Raw genomic sequence first — 19,627 nt, 5'->3', positions numbered from 1 at the left:
TGGTTTACTCGGCCTGCTGTCTTTCTTCTTTACTTTTTCTTTCTCTTTCTTTCCTTCTCTTTCTCTCCTTCCTTTCTTACTTGCAGATTTTTCAAGATAAGGATTTCTCTGTGTAATCCTGCCTGTTCTAGAACCCACTGTAGTCCAGGCTGGACTCAAACTCAAAGATCTGCCTGCCTCTGCTTCCTGAATGGTGGAATTAAACATATGCACCACCACCATGTGGCTCAGTCTGCTGCTTTCTTACAGAACCTAGGACCACTAGCCCAGGGGTGGCCCCATCCATAGTGGACTGAGTTCTCCTCTATCATTAACTAAGAAAATGCCTACTGCCTGCAGCCTGATCTTATGAAAGCATTTTCTCAGTTGAGGATCCCTTCTCTCAGATGACTTTTGTTTTGTGTCAAGTTGACATAAAACCAGGGAGGAGGACATTTGGGGTCTTGGCAAGGGTGGGAGGCACTTGTCCTGATGAAAAATAGAAGATATTGTGTTTGAGATTCACAGGAGGATAGGCGGGCTAAAGATAGAAAAGGACTAGATGATGAAAAGTCACTATGGTGGCTTGAATAGGCTTGTCCCCCACAGGCTCATGTGTTTGAATGTTTAGCCGTAGGAGTGACATTATTAGGAGCAAGTACGCTAGTATGGGGGTCTGAGGGTGGACTTTGAGGCCTCCTTAACTCAAGCTAGGCCACTGTTATAGTCTCTGGCTGCTACCTGCTGATGGAGATGTAAATGCCTGCATGATGCCCACCATGCTTCCCACCACGATGATAAAGAACTGAATCGCTGAACATGTAAGTCAGCCCTAATTTGTTGTCCTGTATAAGAGTTGCCTTGGTCATGGTGTCTCTTCACAGCAATAAAACTCAAACTGAGACAGTCATCTTTTCAAAACTGGCAAATAGAGTTAAAGCATGCATACACATTAAAAGAGACTTTGTTGAACAATGTTTACCAAGACTGGTTCTGCCCCTTATACAAAGAGTTAGGCCAAGAGGACCGACCACACCTACCTACATCAATAGTCACATTGGCCCAGATGGTTTCCGACTGTTCCTAAGCTGCCCTCAGTACTCGGACACTGCTGGGGCCCCCACCGAGGACACCAGTGGCAGGCCACTCAACTCTATCCAAAGCCTATTCCATAAACATGAAATCTAACTGGTCTACCATGCACCCCAGGACATACTAAGAAAACTGCCCAGGGGAAGCCCTCAGCTTTCAGATAAGCCTAGCCACCCCAGGGTCTTCCAAAGGTTCAGATGTGTACTAGTCTGACCCAAGGATTCTCTGATGCCTATGATCATCCTCTGGACCACTAAGACCACAGAACAAACACCAAGTACCAGGTACAAACATCAAGGCAGAGGCCCACCAAGGACATGCTCCACGCTCCAAGGTCTTGCCTAAGCGAAACACAAAACCAGGCCCTCCCTGGCTGTTCCTAGGTCCTACCCTCCTGCCTCCGAGGGTTGCCAAAGCTCCACACTGGACCTGTCTTCTCCCTGTACACAGCAGCCTTGGCTCAGGAGACTCTCTCTGACAGTCTCCCCTCAGGGAGGATCCAAGAGAAGATTCCTATTAGCTAGATCTCACCTCCTTTGCTCAGAACCCTCCAGTTTCTCATGAACAAAGCTTCTTTAAGAGTCAGCCAGCACAGTCCCTGCTTGGCTGACTCGAACATGGCCACTTACAGCAATATAGTTAGCTCTGCCATTCTCCATGATGCTGCTCCTCAGTTTCTAATAACCCACATCCTTACCATGGGATGAGCTGCTCCAAACCTAAAGTCTGTTCCCTCGGTCTGGGCTAGTTCCTGTGCTAAGGGAGAGCCACTACTATGCCTTTGACCTCCCAGATGCTCCCGCCATCCTCAGAAAAGGAGGCTTAGGGCTCACAATGCTTTGGCTTAGAGACCTTGCAGGAGGTTCCTGATAGGTAGCAAAGACTCAGCTCAAAGAGGTGCTTTGGATTCAGTCACTGAGTATCTACCATGTGCACCCTCGAAGGACAGCACACAGCCATCCTCAGCTATGAACATAAGTTGGTTATAAGTGCATGCTGGGTACAGCCTTGGGATCTGTACCATTCCTGGTTATCACAAACCACTCTGTACCCTCCTCCCTCTTCACCCCCACAGTGTCCAGTGCCTTCCATTACTGATATCAAGTCACCACAGTCTAGATAATCCACAGAACAAGCTCCAGGCACAGATGTTTCCTTTCTTACTAAAAACCTTTAATAAAAGTACCTTTCTCTGAAAAAGGTTATAAAAATAAAGCTGCTAACTTAAAACTCCTGTCCATAGGACAGAAGGTAAAGTGGCTCCCCCACAGGGGGATTATGGCAAGGAAAGCAGTGTCCAGCCAAGGGGAGGCTCCACCACTGACCATGGAATTCCATCTCAGGATAGATACACCATCTCAGTCACCAAGAGAAGATGCATCTCTGACTTCGAGTGTGATTTGAATAAAAATCATGTATTTTTAAAAACTGGCTACTAATTAATTCTTCTCAATTCCCAAAATCAAAGTACAGGGCAGAATAAAATTTCAGAGAACAGCTTTAACACATTCCAAAATAAAAATAAATGGATCCATATGGTAGCAAAGGCATTTGTACAAAGATGATGGTTACTAAGCCTCCTGGGAAGGGACAAGGCCCTACCATCAGGCCAGCTCACACGCAGAGAGAAGGCAAGATGAAGGGCGAGAAAGGCCCAGGGCATTCTGACACCTGCTGGCCTAGACACAGCCCAGGGCAGCTATGAGGATGAATGGCATGCCATGGTGTACCAAGCACACCCACCAGATCTTCCAGAGGTCAAGAAGGGCTCTGGCTCAGCCTAGTACCCCAGGAGTCGCTTGGCTTCTTCACTCTGTGCTTGCAGGGTCTCACTTGCATATTTCTGAAGCAGTTCCATTTTCTTCCTCCGTACAAGCGCCTCCTCAATCTGTGGTGGACATCCACGGTAAAGAAGTCACCCCTCGGCAAGGCCCCACTTCTACCACAACCCAAGCAAAGAATATGTGTAGGGACATGATCAACAAGTCTGACTTTCGCCAGACTTATTCCAAGGGGGTTGCAAGAACCCAGTCACTTCCCCTAGAACAGTCCATCAAAGCTCCTCCTTATCAGTTCTGTCTAGACAGTCCTGCCCTTCACAGGTCCCACACCCCTCTGTGAACACATTGATGACTGCCCCATGGTCAGGATTAAAGAGTGTGCAGTGGGAGGGAGGGACAAGGGACACCGGGAAGGTGAGCCTAGCTGAAGGACTGGCTCTGTGGGCAGCACTCTGCCTCCAGGACTCACAGTATCCAGCCTACCTCCTGCTGTGATGGCACCGGAACATGAGCAATGAACTTCTGCTGGCCATCTTCCCCTGCCTTCTCCTGAACGCCTTCCTCATCAGACTGCGGAAGACAAACGTACAAGCCATGAACAGGTCACCGGAGACATAAGCACTGACACCTCTGTACAAAGTGTCACCCAGCTGGGCCTGGAGGCACAAACCTGTAATCCCACACTTGGGAAGCTAAAGCAAGAAAAGGCCTGCCTCAAGTTCCTGCCAGTCTAGGCTACAGAAGTGATCCTTCTCCAAAAATAACAATAAAAACACAAGCAGATGGAGCTGAAAAGTAATTTTAAGACTTGCCTCAACAATGTAGTAAAACCCTTTCTCAAAATAAAAAGAGGCCTGGGAACAGAGCTCAGTGTTCGTAGAAGGCTTACTTCCCCAGTACCACAAAAACAAGCAAACAAACAAAACACTTAAAACAGCTAAAATTATTTAAAAGGAAAAAGAAGTCCTTTCCATTGTTTTTACAAAGGAAAAGCCTGTTGGATGGGAACCCCCTCAGCCCACACCAGCTACACTCCAGACCACTGGTCACACTCATCCCAGCTTCTCCCAGTACATGCTCCTGCACCTTGCTGAGCATGGTGTCCAGTTTACTGACTAAAGACCTGAGGAATCAGGTAAGTATGTATTTGCATCCCAGAGAAAGCCCAGGGCATGCTGCCATCCTGCTTCAAACACTTTTCTGATCTCCACTGGAGGTCAAAGGGACCCGTGCAGGAACCTCCAGATCCTGTAACACATTCACAAAGTCATCAAACCTGTCTCCAAACCTGCTTCTTTGCCAGTGATGTACAAACAGGTTCCATCATTACATGAAAAATCTGCCTCATCTCTCCTGTCTGAGAACAGCAAATCAAAGGTGTTATGACTGGTCCATCTGGACCCAACAGAGACTAGAGCCCAGAGGCTCTTTGTGAAAGGTAAGGACCACAGCCCCATCCCTGGTCACAGGCCTCTGCAGAAACCCATGGGCCTGTTTCCATCTGTGAAACAGGTATGGAAGTCTACACAAGAGTTCCTGCTGGGCCACAGAAGTGCTAAAGCTTGTGTGACCTCACTGGGTTTCTAAACTGTCCTACATCATTCTAGAGAACTGGCCTGTTAGAAGGAAGCTAACAATTGCTCCCTTAGCCCTTCCTGTCTGAACACTCCCTGTGCCCCTTGTAAAGGACTATCACAGCCATCCTGCAGGTGAGGAAGCTGGGCTCTGAGCCATTGCCCAGTCCCCTCCCTAGTGTACTCTGTAGCTCAGAGAAGAGAACAATGAGTACCAGACAGGACACATGCCCATACCTCCTCCTCAGTGACAGCATAGATGTTGATCTCCTCTTCCTCCTCCTCTTCCTCTTCCTTTTCTCCCCTTGCCAGCCGAGCCTCTCTCTCTGCTTTCCATTTTTCCACCAGCTCAGCTCTAACTGAAGACAGAGGAGAATAGAGGATTGTTTAAAACACATTTCAGTGGGCTGAAAGGCCAAGATGTCCCCTTTGGAAAAAGACACCCTTATTCTGCCCTGGAGGGTGAAAACTGCTTAACAGGACAGTCTGTCCTACATTGCCCCTAGTCTGAGGAGAGCAGGTAGATACAAGGCAGGCTTTGTGACAATGTCTCCAACCTCTCCGGTGGCTGCCTGACATGCACATGTGAAAAAGGGAAGGGCACATGCATGATGGGTCCACCCTCACCAAACACTCCCAAATTCCTATGGAAATTTGTATGGTATGTTCTGCAGAGAAGAAAAAAACCACTAGTATACACACCACCTCCCTTTTTCATCAGTAAGCTGTCAGCTGTGCAGAAGCAGATCTAAAAGCTACTGGATACAAGTAAATGAGTTCCACAAAAGTTAGCTTAGGGTTCCAGATTGAGCCCTCCCAGAAACTGGAGCAGGACAGAGGAAAACCTGTGGCTTCACCTGCTGTTCCCGGCCAAGCATGACCCTGACTGCCTCACCTACCGCCTAGATGTCAGATCACTGCCAGCCCCATGCAGACCCTCAGCAACAGTAAAGCCAGCTTTTGGTATCATGCACTGTTTCATTTACGATGGCAGGGACAGAGAGCAGGTGCCAGCTGCAGTGACACACCCACACACATACGTTTCTTCTCATACTCTTGTTCCAAGGGCACAATAACTCCATCATCTTCATCCAGGTAACCATAGTATTCAAAATCGATTGCCTTCATGAGCTCAGCACGTGTCTTTCTGGGAGGAGGAAGGGCTACAAGGAATGGCAGCAACTTAGTTGAAATCCCAACAAGATCACCCTTGAGCCAAACCTTTTCTCCACACAGGACACATGGCCATGGAAATGCCAGTCAGCGATTCTCTGTGTCATACTTGGGACAAAGTGAAGGGGCCCACCCTTCCTAAAGCTGAAGCTTTTGTCCAATGAGTAGAACCTAATTAAAGAAGTTTATCCTTAGGCTACTGGTATAAGCCAGCGATTAAGAATCCTTGCCTCATATGCCTGAGGCCCTTGGTTGAACCCTTAGCATTACAAAAATAGATGCATACCAAGTAAATAAATGGACTGTGGATGGTTTAAACAAACAGACCTAGGAGTGTAGATCAATGGTGACCTCTGTTTAGCAAGCCTTAGGACCAAGACTCAGTCTGAAGCACTTTCTAGCAACACCCTCAAACCTACAGGTCCATAATAAAGTTTTATGGGCAGAGAAATACGTCATAGAAAACACTACTCATAACTAAGACTATAACTTATGGTGTGAGGTAACCTGAAACCTCTTTGACACTGTATTACAATGTTTTAAAAACCCAGGAAATGGTACAAAAGAAAGAACAAGAAGAGTAGACGAGAGAGCTCTGAGGAAGGCACGTCAGACTAGACAGCTAACTAGAACACCAATGTAATTAGCAAAGAGAAAGCAACTGAAAACACTGGCTAAACACTAAAAGGTGACCAGTAAAGAAGGAAAAATGTAGGGGTTGGAGCAATGCTCTTCCAGAGGACCTTGGTTTGGTCTGAGCATCCACATGGCGGCTCACAACCATCTGTAACTTCAGGTACAGAGGGGATCTAATAATATGTCCTCTTCTGGACTGAGGGCTGGGGGGGGGGGGGGGTGGGTTTACTGCATGCATAGTCATACATGCAGACAAAAACACACCCATACACACAAACTTAAAATATAACCCAAAAAAATTTTAAGAAAAAAAGAAAAATGTATAAACATTTCCATTGGTAATAAAGCTTAATTATCAACTTTATTAATTACATAAATAAGGAAATAAGCAGGGAATGATAGCAAACATCCCTGATCCCAGCATGTGGGAGGCCAGCCTGGGCTACCATACAAATTCCAGGCTGGCTGGTGCTCCACAGTAAGACCCTGTCTCAAAACAAAACAGGAAGGTGGCTCAGCAGCTCAAAGTGCTTATTATGCAAGCCCGATGACCCAACTTCAATTCCTAGAACCAAGTAAAGGAGCCAGATGCAGTTAGCACACATCTGAAAACCTAGACTCCTGCAGCATGATGGGCAACAGAAACACAATTGCTAGGAAGTTTGAAGACAGCCAGCCTAAAGTACATAGCACAGAGGCTTAAACAAGAGCCCTGCCTCAAATACAGCAGGAGAGAGCCAACTCACAAATGCTGTCCCCCACATGCACACGAGAGCACACATGTGCCTGCACTTGCACATAGGCATGTGTGATTTTATTTTTAAATCACAAAAATCTTCTAATTATGAGAACTAAAAACAAAGGTCCACCAACAGAAGACTGCTTAAAGAAAGGGCAATTTACACAACTCTTCTTGCTTTCCTTCTGGTGCTAAGGCTTAAGCCCAGGGCCTCCCCGGCCAGGCTCAGCAGGTGCTTCATCATCAATACCCCTGTGATGCACTTTAACTCCTTTCTGTGGTGTAGCTTTTACATGCATGCATCAAGGGTGTCACAACAGTATGGGACAGCCATGTTTTGGCAGACCTTCACTCACTGCCCACATCTGATAATGGCAACTTTATCTGCCACTTTAGGTCATATCCTGTGAAGGGCTGCTCATCACACTGGCTGGAAAAAGTACTGCCGTCCTCCTGACAGCAGGGACTAGTTTTAAAGTGCAATCATATGAAATAGAACAAGAAACACTTTCAGTCACCTAGGATTGATTAATATTACCTAATATGGAAAAAATAAGCCCTGAAAGGGGCCTAGAAGGAAACATGAAGATGAGAACCCGTCCCAGTCACCTCTATAGAGTCCTGCAGGGGGGCAGCAAGGGGACTTAAACCTCTCCTTAACTCCACGGATAAGAGTGACCTATACACACCATTCTTGAGCCAGGCCTGGTAGCACAGGAGAATGAGGCTGGATATGACTTGAGCCTTTGAGCTCATGAGTTTAAGACTTGCCTGGGTAAAACTGAAAGGCTCTGTGTCAACAACTGCAGAGACTACAAGTGAAGTAAAAATACAGCTCAAGGGCTAAAGAGGAAGTCAGTGGCAGAGTGCTTGCCTAGCAAGTGCAAGGCCTTAGGCTCAAATCTTAACAAGGCAGAAAAATTCAGTACAAAATGCAACAACGAGATGGTCGGTGGCTAAAGGTACTCACCAGAGGCCTAATGACACAGGAATAAATAAATGTCAATTACAATGAAAGGTAGATGAAAGAAAAGACAAAAAAAAAAAAAAAACAGAGAAACAATCACAACAAAACCCACACACGATGACCCAGGTCTGCAATCCCAGAACTCTAAAGGGTGAGACTGAAGTTAATTGGCAAACTTTAGGCCAGCCTCAACAATGTTGTTTTGTTTTTGGGTTTTGCTTGCTTGTTTTTTTAAAGGATAGGTATCTATAATCCTAGCAGGTAGAAACAGGAAGATCAGGCATTCAACACCTGGGCTACATGAGACCATGCTACAAAAATATAAAATAAAATTAAGAATAATTTTGAATTTTTTTTTAAATCTGAGAACAATAATTCCTATATAGCATAGCATACAGCACTCTTCTCTCACTCAGTAGCAACAATCAAAGGCCAATGCATTCACAAACACATGAGCTACTTACGTTCTTTCTCAAATAGCTCTCTGACACCAGGCAAATCTTTTGCTGCCCCAAAGTACTTGTAACCTCGGTTTCCTGGGACTTCTTTCCCTTCATGATCCAGCATCTTGGGGCCAACTTTCTTGTTAGGAAAGAAAGAGGAAGAATGAATCTGATGCACAAGCCTGCCCTTCTGTTTACAATACATGTGAGGTAATAATATCACACAAGAGAAACACTCTACACAGAAGTACATTGGTGCATTGTTTTCAAAAGCCTTAAGAACTAAGCTAGAGAGATGTGGCTCAAGAGTAACATTCATCTAGCATATAAGTAGCCCTGGTTTGATCCCAGCACCATAAAAAAATTTTAAAATGCTGGCCTGACATGGTAATGTACACCTTTGATTTCAGCGTTGAAGGAACTAAGAAAGGAAACCCAATGACCTGTTTAATTTTAATTCCCCAGAATCATATGCTAGTTGTCCTCTGATCACTAAAATGTACAGTGGTGTATACATGCACACACATAAATAAATGAATAAATTAACAAGTAAATATCATATCATTAAAAAAAATTAAAAACCAAAAGAAAAAAAAAAAATCAACAAGACTAAGGATGTTAACTCTGAACTGTGCTCCCTTAGACCCAAATACAACTGGGTGTGGTGGTACATGCCTAGAATCCCAGCACTTGAGAACCTGAGAAAGAAAGACTGTCATAAATCCAAGGCTAGTATTAGCCTAGCCTAAGCTACAGAGTGAGACTTGGTCTGAGAGGGGGAACAAAAAAAAAAAAAAAAAAAAAAAACAGAGAAGAAAAGAAAAAAATATACCAAGGGTCCTTTACATACAACTAAACCAGGAAAGGCCCTGCTGGCACAAGTCCCAAGGTCAATCCTCAACACCACATAAAGCCTGGTGACACATGACTGAAACCCCAGCACTCAGGAGGTAGAGGCAAGAGGCAGATATATAGAAGGTTACTTGTAGTTACTTCAAGGCCAACCTGAAGTATATGATACCCTGTCTCAAAAAGTAAATAAATAGAAATATTAATAAATATAAAATAAGATAGAATGGAAAATGCCAAAGTACATCACAGTATAGAGTATGTGTGCTAGGGCCACAGAAATGGTTTAGACTTTAGGAACACATCCTATTCCTACAAAGGATCTGCGTCCAATCCCCAGCATCCACATCAGGAGGCTCACAGGTATTCTGCCTGAATAAAACAGCCGCCTGTCACTCCAACTCCAGAGATCAGACTCCTCCCACCTCCACTGGTACCAACACGCATGTTCTCGTTCTCGCTCTCTCTCTCTCTCACAGACACACACACACATACACACACACACATACACACACACACACACACTCACACACAAACACACACACAAAATTTAAACTTAAATGATTTATGGCAGGCATGGTGGTACAAGACTTTAATCCAGCAGAGGCAGGTGGATCTCTGTGAGTTCAAGGCCAGCCTGGTCTACATAATGAATTCCAAGACAGTCAGAAGAAAAAAACAAAAAAACAAAGTGTGGATGGATGTGTCTTACTACATCCATGCTTCTCATAGGCTTTCTGCCCACATAAAGCAGCTGCTTCTCCACCCTGTCACTCCTTGGCCCCTCTTGGACAGGCATGTACTGAACCTACAGACAATGCTCACAAACAGACTTTGGACAAGCTTGTTAGTTTGTCCTAGATAACATTGGAGCTCTAGCCTACTTACTCCATAGTCAGGACCGCCCAGCTCCTTGATCCGGACCTCCCAGTGTCCTTTCTCCCTTAGCAGCTTGTTAATTTCATCATTCAGGTCTCGAATTCGGAATTCCCCTAAACCAGCTAGAAAGAAAAAAGGAGGAAAATGAGGAGGAGGAATCATCATCATGTGTTATTCTATCCTCTGCTGACATTCTGAAATTTTAACTGGCAGCTGGGTTGGTGGAGGAAGCCTATAAAGCTGGCCGTGCGGAGATGGAGGTCGAAGAACGAGGAGTTGAAGGTCATTCTCAGTGATACAGATGAGACTGGGCTACCTAAGACCCTTATCTCGAAACACAAAAGGAAATCTACACCAAAACATCCACAAACTTGGTACAAAGCTCAGAGATTTTTTACAAGCGACATAATCATGTGGTCATCACTATAACCAAGACACCAAGATTGTCCATCACCCCTAAACATCCTCTCATGCCCCACGGCAGGCAGCCTCAGCCCTCCATATACTCCAAACTACGAACGTCATTGTTTTCTGTTCCTGTGATTTTTTTTCTGATGTCACATAAATGAAGGCACATGGAGTGGCACTTTGAGTTAGATATCTGTTGTTTTGTTTTTGACACTGCTTGGGTGGGTAATCAAGAACCTGAGACTAAAACAGCCAAGGGAGTAAGGGCAAACACCAAATAATCCTTATCTAAAAAAACAAGGGGAAAGCAGTGATAAAATCGCTCCTGCTGACAATCTGCTACACTCATAGATCAGCGCCTGACTCAGCCATCATCAGAGAAGCTTCCTCTTGTAGCAAATGGGAACACAGAGACCCAGACCTAGACATTCATAGAGAATGGACGTTCAGCTCTAAATGAAATGTCTACATCAAATCCCATCCCCTCAAAGGGCAGTGGTGGCACATGCTTCTTATCTCAGCACTTGGTAGACAAAAGCAGGTTGACCTCTGAGTTGGAGGCCAGCATGGTCTATAGAGTGAGGTTCAGGATAGCCAGGGCTACACAGAGAAGTCCTATCTCAAAAAGCAAAAACAAGACAAAAAAAAAAAAAAAAAGAGGCAAAAAAAAAAAAAGTATATATATATATATATATGGGACAGAAAACCAGACCCTCTAAAGCAACATGAGCAAAGCTCATATGACCTCATAGGGACTGAGCCTGCATGGCTCCCACTACAGCCTTTGCATTTACATTATGGCCTCCAGTTAGATGTTTTCATGGGATTTCTGAGTATGTGAATGAATGGGTCTCTGATTCTTTTGTCTTCTCTTGAGCTCTTTTCCTTCTGTTGGTTTGTCTTGTCCAATTTCGATTGCCCAATTTTGACAGTTTTTGTTTATCTTATTTTTTTAAATGAATGATTAAAAACCTATCCACTACAGTAAAGGTTAACAACAGGACTGTCACTTATGCATGCTGGGAGAGGAAAAAGTAAGTTTTCAACAATAAAACACTACATATATCAGCCACTCCATGACAGGCCTCATGTTCAGGAGTAGTAGAACAATATAATATAAATACTGGGCTCCGTACTTACATTTTTTTTAGTGTACTTACATTTACATTTGGTTACAGTTTTGTGGCTTGTTTTCTGTTCTGTTTGTTTGGGGAAGGAGGTATTTTGTTTCTTGGTTTGGGGGATTTTGTAATTGTATTGGTTTACCATTTGATTTTAGAGAAAGAACTTAAAAGTTGAGTAGGTATGGAGGGGCAGAGGATCTAGGAGGACTTGGAGGAGGGAAGAATATGATCAAAATATATTTAGACTTAAAAAGTGTTCTAAATAATGAAAAAATATAATAAAGTTAAATGGAAGTCATTAGGTGCTGTATTCTATGAATGTCAATTAGGTCAAACTGACTAACAAAATTGTATTTAATTGTATGCTGTATTTTAGTTGTATTTAATTTTTAGCCTCTAGTCTGCTGTGGATTCCCTAGAGCTCCTGCCTGCACTGCCCTGACACTGGAATTGCAAGCACGCACCACACCTGGCCAGTGTTCACATCTGGTCCCAACATCTGACTGTTCTTTCTAGAACACTGTAGAAAGTAAGTAGCTTACCATTCTGAATCTGAGCAACTTTTTTTGAGATCTCTCCAATGATCTGTGGGGAAAATAACAGGCAAATTTTTCATGATTTTTGAACATATCTCAAAGTCCAGGAAACCTGTAGTTCACAAGCAACAAAAATAAAATAGGTGTGGCACAGCACACCTTTAATTCTGCTGGGGAGGCAGAGGAAGCAGAACTCTGTGGGTTTAAGGACAGTCTGGCCTATTTAATGAATTCTAGGCCAGCCAGGACTACAAAGTGAGACTATGTCTTAAAAAATAAAAACACCAAGGTGTGGTGGGGCTCACCTCTAGCCTGAGCACTCAGGAGGCAGAGATCTGTTAGTTAGAGGCCAGCCTGGTCTACCTAGGGATTAGCCAGGAGTACAAAAAGAGACCCAATCTCAAAAAACAAGCAAACAAACAAAAAACCTTAGATTCTGGTTCATAACCATTGCTGAGATAAAAAGAAGCAAGCAGAGGCATTACTTCTACTGAACACACCTGCCGTCTCCACTTCTCCGCTTTCGGCAACTCAGTGCATTCGGAAGCAAGGAAAGGTCTTCGTTCCTAAGGAGAAGAGCAACACATGTTGCAGTGAGGTTCTGCACACACTTACATAACAAGCCCAACCAACCCAGCCCTGAAACCTGAAATATTCAATGCTCTAAACACACTAGAAGTCACAGTGCTAGAGGGCATTCAACTCCTAACCGTCACTCTACAGTCTCTTCTTAGGAAACTATATAATTAGAAAACACACTCACTCAAGGAACTGTGTACAGTTAACATAATATATGCAAGTATTTAATCTCTCCAGGCCTGAACACTACCTTCTTCTAGTCAATATTAATGCTAGAATAATAAGGGAAATGCAGGAGGCAGATAATCACACTGCCAACAGAAAAGAGGTAAGGCCAAGATGCAAGTGTACAAACTATTCAACAAACACAGCAGGAGGAGCTGGGGTTTGAAGCCTGCCCAAGGAGTTTCAACACATTTGCTCCAGATGCTTCCCAGAGAGGGCTTCACTCACCTTGACTTTTCCCTCTTCCAGCTGAGCTTGACGGAACCTCGCCAGGGCCGTCCTGCAGGGACACAAAAGACCCCATTAGATTTCTTATAACTCAAGTTCCTGGAAGGGGTAGGTCTGCTCCTGACCACATCTAACCTCACTCACGTATGCAGTAATAAAGAAACCAGAGTAGTTAAGGATTTTCCATGTTCCAAAGGATAGGCCTCCAACATCATTTGTGTTTCTGGGCACTCAAGTATCTACTTTATTTACATTATATATAGAGAGAGAGACTGTGGGAAATTCTATTTATCAGACTGTGATAAGCAATATACAGAAATATTAAAAGATTAACATCAGGTTGCTGTCATTGCCAACCTATCCCCAAATAGGAAAATGTTTATTTAAGCTCTGGAAGATGTCGGACATTAATGGGGGAGAAAAACACACACAAGCAAACACAGAAAGGTTATTTTAACACATGGAGAGAAGAAACCACTTCTATCAAAGTTCTGTGCTAGTTACTAAATCTCAAATTTTTCGGCCCCAAACCCTGATACTCACATGGCTTTTTCTGCATTTCGGGCCTAGGAGACAAGGGAAGAAAACACTAAGTTTAGAATAACTTGTGATTGATTTTAAATGGTATTTTTTTAGTTAAAAAAAAATGTGTGTGCCTACTTGTCTGTACCTGTACCATGTGTATAGTATCCAGAGAACAGAAAAGAACATCAGTTCCACGGAACTAGAGTATAGGCAACTATAAGCCATCTGATATGGATGCTGAGAGCCAAACCTTGGTCCTATGCAGGAACAGTAAGTGCTCTTAACCTCTAAGTCAATTCCTCTGGTCCTAGATTATCTCATCACTTCTATTGTTTTGTTGGTTGGTTGGTGAAGTGGAAATTTCTGGGGGTTTTTTGGAGATTCAGTTGTGTCTTATATTTCTGGAAACTGTCTTATGAGAGGGTGTTTTTGCTGAAGCAGACTCATGAGAGGATGTTTTGATAAGAATAGCCATATGGTATTTTTCTGGAGGCAGCCTGAAAAGGGGGCATGTGATGTTTCGATAGAGTGGATGCTTGGGAACATGTGATGTTTGGAAAGGGTTTAAATGTAGCCCAACAGACAATGGAGGATGCTGGATGGGAGTGGTTCACCTTACCATTCTTTGTACCTATGTATGTTAAATACCACCCCAAACAAAGTGTACTCATGGTTTTTTTTTTCTTTGTATTGTAAAGCACAGACTGTCAAGGCCTATATGTTTTAATGTGTCCATATTTTGCATATATATTTTATAGTTATGCATATATTTATACCTGCTCCTTAAACATACTTTAATATGTACATACGGATTAATATCTACCAAAACGGCCTGTTTTTGTGGATAAGACTATAGACATCATCTACCTACCTCAGAGGTATGAAAGCCACTCTGTATGCTTTTAGGGGAATTTTACTCATGTGTATGAATGCTTTGCCTGTATGCATTGCATGTAAGTGCACCACGTATGTAGTACCACTTCAGAAGTGGTTGTTGGATTCCTCTAAAACCAGAGTTTTGCATGATTGTAAACAACTATGTGGGTGCTGGGAACCAAAGTGAAGTGGTTCTTAACCTCTGGGCCATCTCTGGAGGTCCACAAGGACTTGGCTTTGAAGACACAACAGTTACCACGCCTCTTTGTACCAACACTGTGTCTGATCTCAAATTTCCATATTAAACGCTTCTTGAACGAATGAAACCGAGGATCACAACTTCTCAACATTTCAGCCCATCCTATTCATTTATTCACAGTGATGTCACATCTATCTATGGAGAATGACAGACTCTGTTGCCCGAATTAGGAAAGCAAGAGAGTGAAGACCCTGCCCGTTAGAAGTTCCTGTCTGTGGAGAGAGAGAATACCTAGGCGGGTCCTCTGCTCGTTCATTCTCTACCTATATAATGTGTTTCACCCGGACTGAACCACCGAGACGCAATACAGCTCCCAAACTCAGTTTTCTCCAGTAATTTCTAACAGCTACGCCATGCGGGAAAAGAATCCCGAATAGTTCAGGGATTCCGAGGCCGCACACTGGCCTGGACCTCCTATGGCCCGTGGGCCCGATCCCTTCCCCACAGCACTCACCATGGTGCCGGCGAGGGCACCCAGGCGCCGAGCCGCAACAAAACGTGCTTAGGCGTCCGGAACAGAGCAGGCAGGCTCGGGAACGGAAAACAGCGGTCAGTCTGGCCTTTTTGACGGAAGAATAAATGGAAGGACCGGAAGTTAAGGACCGGAAGCGAGAGAACGGGGGAGGGGAGAGAAATGCAGTTGCGCCTCCCCGCCGGCACGTGTCCAATGCGTCGTCTCGCGCGTAGATCGGCGAGACTACGCTTGCGCGGCAGGAATGTGCGTGTCATTTATCATTTGGTTTCGTTCTGGTGCTAACTGCGATCAAAGATTCGCCTGCCTCTGTCCTTCCTGATTCTTTTATGACAGCAGATGACCTGCACCGAGTGTTCACAGCCACTCCTGGCCGAATGGAGTACTGTCACCACCCTGGACCCGGGTTGCTGGCATACCTCCAAGGCGCAGGCACTGGTTGAGGTGCCAGTGATGTGAACCTGTCTTCCTGGAAGGCTTCTTCACTTCTCATTTACTTAGAGCTCAACAGTGCCTGAGACAACGGTAGTCCTCCTTTTAGGAAACATGTGTAATTATTCTTTATTAAAAGTGACTGTTTCCAAGAAATTGACAGGATGTGATCGTGAGAGAAACGTCTAAGCCATATAAAATCAAACCTCCCTCCACACATTCCCAGAAGGCTGAGACCACTCTCTTTTAAATAGAGTTAAGGCTAAGCTTGTTGCGCGCCCGGCCCCCAGCATTTTAGTGGCAAAACACGCCAGTTTCGGTGGAAGAAACCCTGGTCTTCATAGAGAGTTTCAGGTCAGCCAGGGGTACATAGTGAAACCATGCCTCAAAAACTAAAAAGCTAGGCACCTTTCATCCCAAGATTCAGAAGGCACAGGCGGACATACCTTTGAGTTTGAGGCTACTACACAAATTGAACCCCAGAATAGCCAGGGCTACACAAAGAAACTACTCGAAAAATAAAACAAAAAAGTAAAAAATTAAAAAAAAAAATGAAGTTCAGGGATACAGCATTGGTTAAGGTAAAAAAAGTGACATTGTAGTCAGGTGTGAGAGAAACATTTGTTTTAGCTATGCATTCAGCAGACGTTTTGGTAGTCCGTCTCACCCATGAATAACTGTTATCCAACCATTAGTTTAAGTACACAAGATCTCAGAAGAAGCCATGAACTAGTTCAGGATCGAACAGGCTCCAACAGACTCGTGGAATATCTATGTAAGTGGGCAGCTGGTCACCAGGCTAGAATCTTGTGTTCCCATTTCTTGCAAATAAGTTGTGGAGATGTGACCAAATGATTCAGTGGTGCTTTGGCTCAGAAGCCCCAAGATACTTATTTTGCTTTAACTCTTTTCTGCATTGCTAAAGCATTTTGACTTTTCCCATTCAGAGATCTCTGGAGTTTTGGCCTGGAGCCAATGATGAAATGAACAGATGAGCACTGCTCCACTTCTCATGAAGAAACAGTTAAATACCTACCAGAAATGCCTGTTTCCTTTCTCCACCGTCCAAGTCGCCCACCAGAGGGACAATTAGTCATCAGTTCTTTCAGGAATCACACTCATGCCATCCCCTTCTCTATCACTTCTGAGCCTTCTTACCTCTTTTCACTTTGAGAAAGTCTTACTATGTTGCCCAAGGCAACCCTAAACTTCTACCTCCTAAATGCTGGGGGAGGCAGAGCAGTCAGAACCCCAAAGGCAGGTCCTCTACAAGAGGACGTTAACTGCTTAAGTCTCTTCCCAATATAAATATATAATTTGAGAAAAGGTTTTACCAAGCAGCCTTGGCTCAGCCTGAACTTTACAGCAAGATCGCCTCACATACTCAGCTCACATGCCCTTTTAAAGGCACACACCACTACCTGTAGTTTTTCAAGTTTCTCTGTGAACCCCCAACTAGCCTCAAACTCTTGAGATCCACCTGCCTCTGCCTCCCAAATCCATTTTAAGTAAAGCCATTGCATGCTGTTTTTTTCCTTTGGTATGTTTCAAATGTGTGTATATGCAGGATGTGTGCAGTGCCTTGGAGGCCTCCCTTATAAACTTGGTATCCTGAAGCCATTTGGCATACATCTCTAATCCTAGCATCCAGTGGAGAGGATCTGAGTTAGAAAGCAGTCTGGTCTAGAGGAAATCCCAAGACAGGTGGGGAAATGTAGAAAAAAAAAAGTCTTGGGGTAGGGTGGGGTAAGCAGGTCGCTGTACCATAAATGCGTATTTTGTTTTATACCATCTAAATGTAAACACTAGAACACTACAGAACACTACTTCCTCAACTACACCAGGAAAGTAGAAAAACTAAAGCACCCAACCTCATGCCTTACAACTGCTACATGCACTTTCTACGAAAAACTGACTAGATTTTCCCACAAACCTAACACTACAGGGGTCTGTTTTTAGTTTTTCCCATATTTCAAAATAAAACTACAGGTATGGGCTACACAGGGGCCTAACATGCTGAAGGTACAAGTTTTGTTGTTGCTGTTCAAGATTCTCAATTATGCATTTTATCTCTAGCAATGTCCACCTGCATGTAGGGACCATGTCACAAGACGGTATCAGATCCTGTGACGCTGGAGGTTAACAGGTAGTTCTGAGATATCCTGAGCATCCATCATGACTCAGTTCTTCTGCAAGACATGGCTGAGGCAGTTCTTTCTGCCTAAGGTCCAGTTGTATAATTTTCTATTAAGAGACAACATCCTCATAATTTTCAGTATTCGTAAAGACCACAAAGCTACATTCCAGTCAACCATGTAAAAATTTCACCAAACTGGTAGTGACACTTCCTTGAAGGACATTACTTTTTTTAAATCATGAAAATTCCAAAGTTGTTCTCTGACCTTAATACAAATACCTAAAAGCACAGTAAACTCATTAAAGGATACTAAGGAAACAAAGAACAAAGTACCAGAAAAAAAAAATTTTTTTGCAACACGATTTCTGTGTAGCAGCAGTCCAAGAAAATATTTTGTAGCAGGCTGGCTTCTGAGATCTCCCTGCTTCTGCCTTGAGTGCAGGGACTAAAGGCATGCACCTGGTTTCACAGCAAACTTATTTATAAAGGACTGCCTCAAAAAAAGAAACAAATGTTGGGTGTGGTAGCTCATGCCTTTATTCCCAAGCACCTGAGAGACTAGAGCAGAAAACTTTTAAACCAATAGGTTTTTAAAACTGATAGGTTAAGGGCTGAGTGTAACTAGCTTTACTGTGCTACAGCTATGTCAAGGACTTCATGTAAATCTGTTCTCTCTTTTCACCTTATCATGGGCTCTTCAAAGGCCTTTGGGTCCAGTGAAGGCGCGTTTTCCCAGTGTAGGGGAATGCCAAGGCACTGAGATGGAGAGGGTGGTTGGAAGAGAGCACCTTCATGGAAGTTGAGGGGGAGGAGGAAGGGTAGAAGGGGCTAGCAATTGAAATGAAAATACAGAGAACATCTAATATAAAATTAAAAAACAAAAACATGGGACTTATCAGGTACCATTAGCCATTCACACAGCCTTTGTGCCAGCTCTCAACAATATTGCAGTGGTGTTTGAAAGGAGGCCATTCCTTATGCTGGTTTTACTTTTAAAAACAAATTTACTCGGGTATTTAATATGCTTGCTGCTCAGACATACTACTTAGTTAAAAACAAGTCTCAAGATTCTAAGTGTAGAAATGTATGTCACAGGCATGGTATAGCTATCTACTCCCACACTGACATCAATGTGACAGATCACCACAAACTGACTAGAACTCTATTCACATGGAAGATAAAAGTGAAGAATTACATGGCAGTGAGAGTGGACTGGAACTACTAAACAGGAAGGCCACCAATTATATTTCAGAGAGCAGGAGTAGGGAGGGTGACTTAGGATTACTCCTAAACTACATCACTTTGATTATCTTATCTTTAAAGCAAGGGCATAAAAACAGATTATACTGGGGGTTGTTGGCAGGGCTAAGGAATCCAACATAATAAAGCTAAATATGAAATGTCAAAAAGCAAGAAGTACCAGTTTTGAGTGAACCAAGAATTAGGGGCATTGTGAGAACAGGTTAAGAGGAATGTTCTCTAGTGCATGTCAAAGCACTACTGTGAATGGAAATAGTGTCTTTTTCCACCTTTACAAGGATTTCTCAAGTAAGCCCAGGCTACCAAGCTTGTGCAGCAATTGCCTTTACCCACTAGGTCATTAGATCAGAGACCCACAGAGAACTCTTCATATCTCTACAAATAAAACGTTGTGTTCTTCTGTCACCAGCTTTTCTTTACTGAATACTTTGCACAGAAAGAAAAGTCCAAACTG

At 43.7% G+C, this 19,627-nt stretch overlaps 1 protein-coding gene across 1 annotated transcript; it reads right to left on the bottom strand.

Annotated features, from left to right (window-relative positions):
- Positions 1-2,257: 2,257 nt before the first annotated feature.
- Positions 2,258-15,453, bottom strand: ISY1 (ISY1 splicing factor homolog). The gene is made up of 11 exons (XM_080932178.1): positions 15,327-15,453; positions 13,756-13,778; positions 13,213-13,264; positions 12,681-12,746; positions 12,187-12,229; positions 10,122-10,234; positions 8,406-8,523; positions 5,467-5,589; positions 4,664-4,785; positions 3,336-3,422; positions 2,258-2,959 (listed from the first exon to the last, which is right to left on the bottom strand). Exons 1-11 carry the CDS (start codon positions 15,327-15,329, stop codon positions 2,852-2,854), a joined length of 858 nt encoding a protein of 285 aa, XP_080788304.1. The 5' UTR covers positions 15,330-15,453; the 3' UTR covers positions 2,258-2,851.
- Between the last annotated feature and the right edge of the window lie 4,174 nt (positions 15,454-19,627).

This window comes from Micromys minutus, assembly GCF_963924665.1.
Source record: "Micromys minutus genome assembly, chromosome: 18".
NCBI classification, from domain to species: Eukaryota; Metazoa; Chordata; class Mammalia; order Rodentia; family Muridae; genus Micromys; species Micromys minutus.
This window is presented reverse-complemented; position numbering and strand designations above follow the sequence as displayed.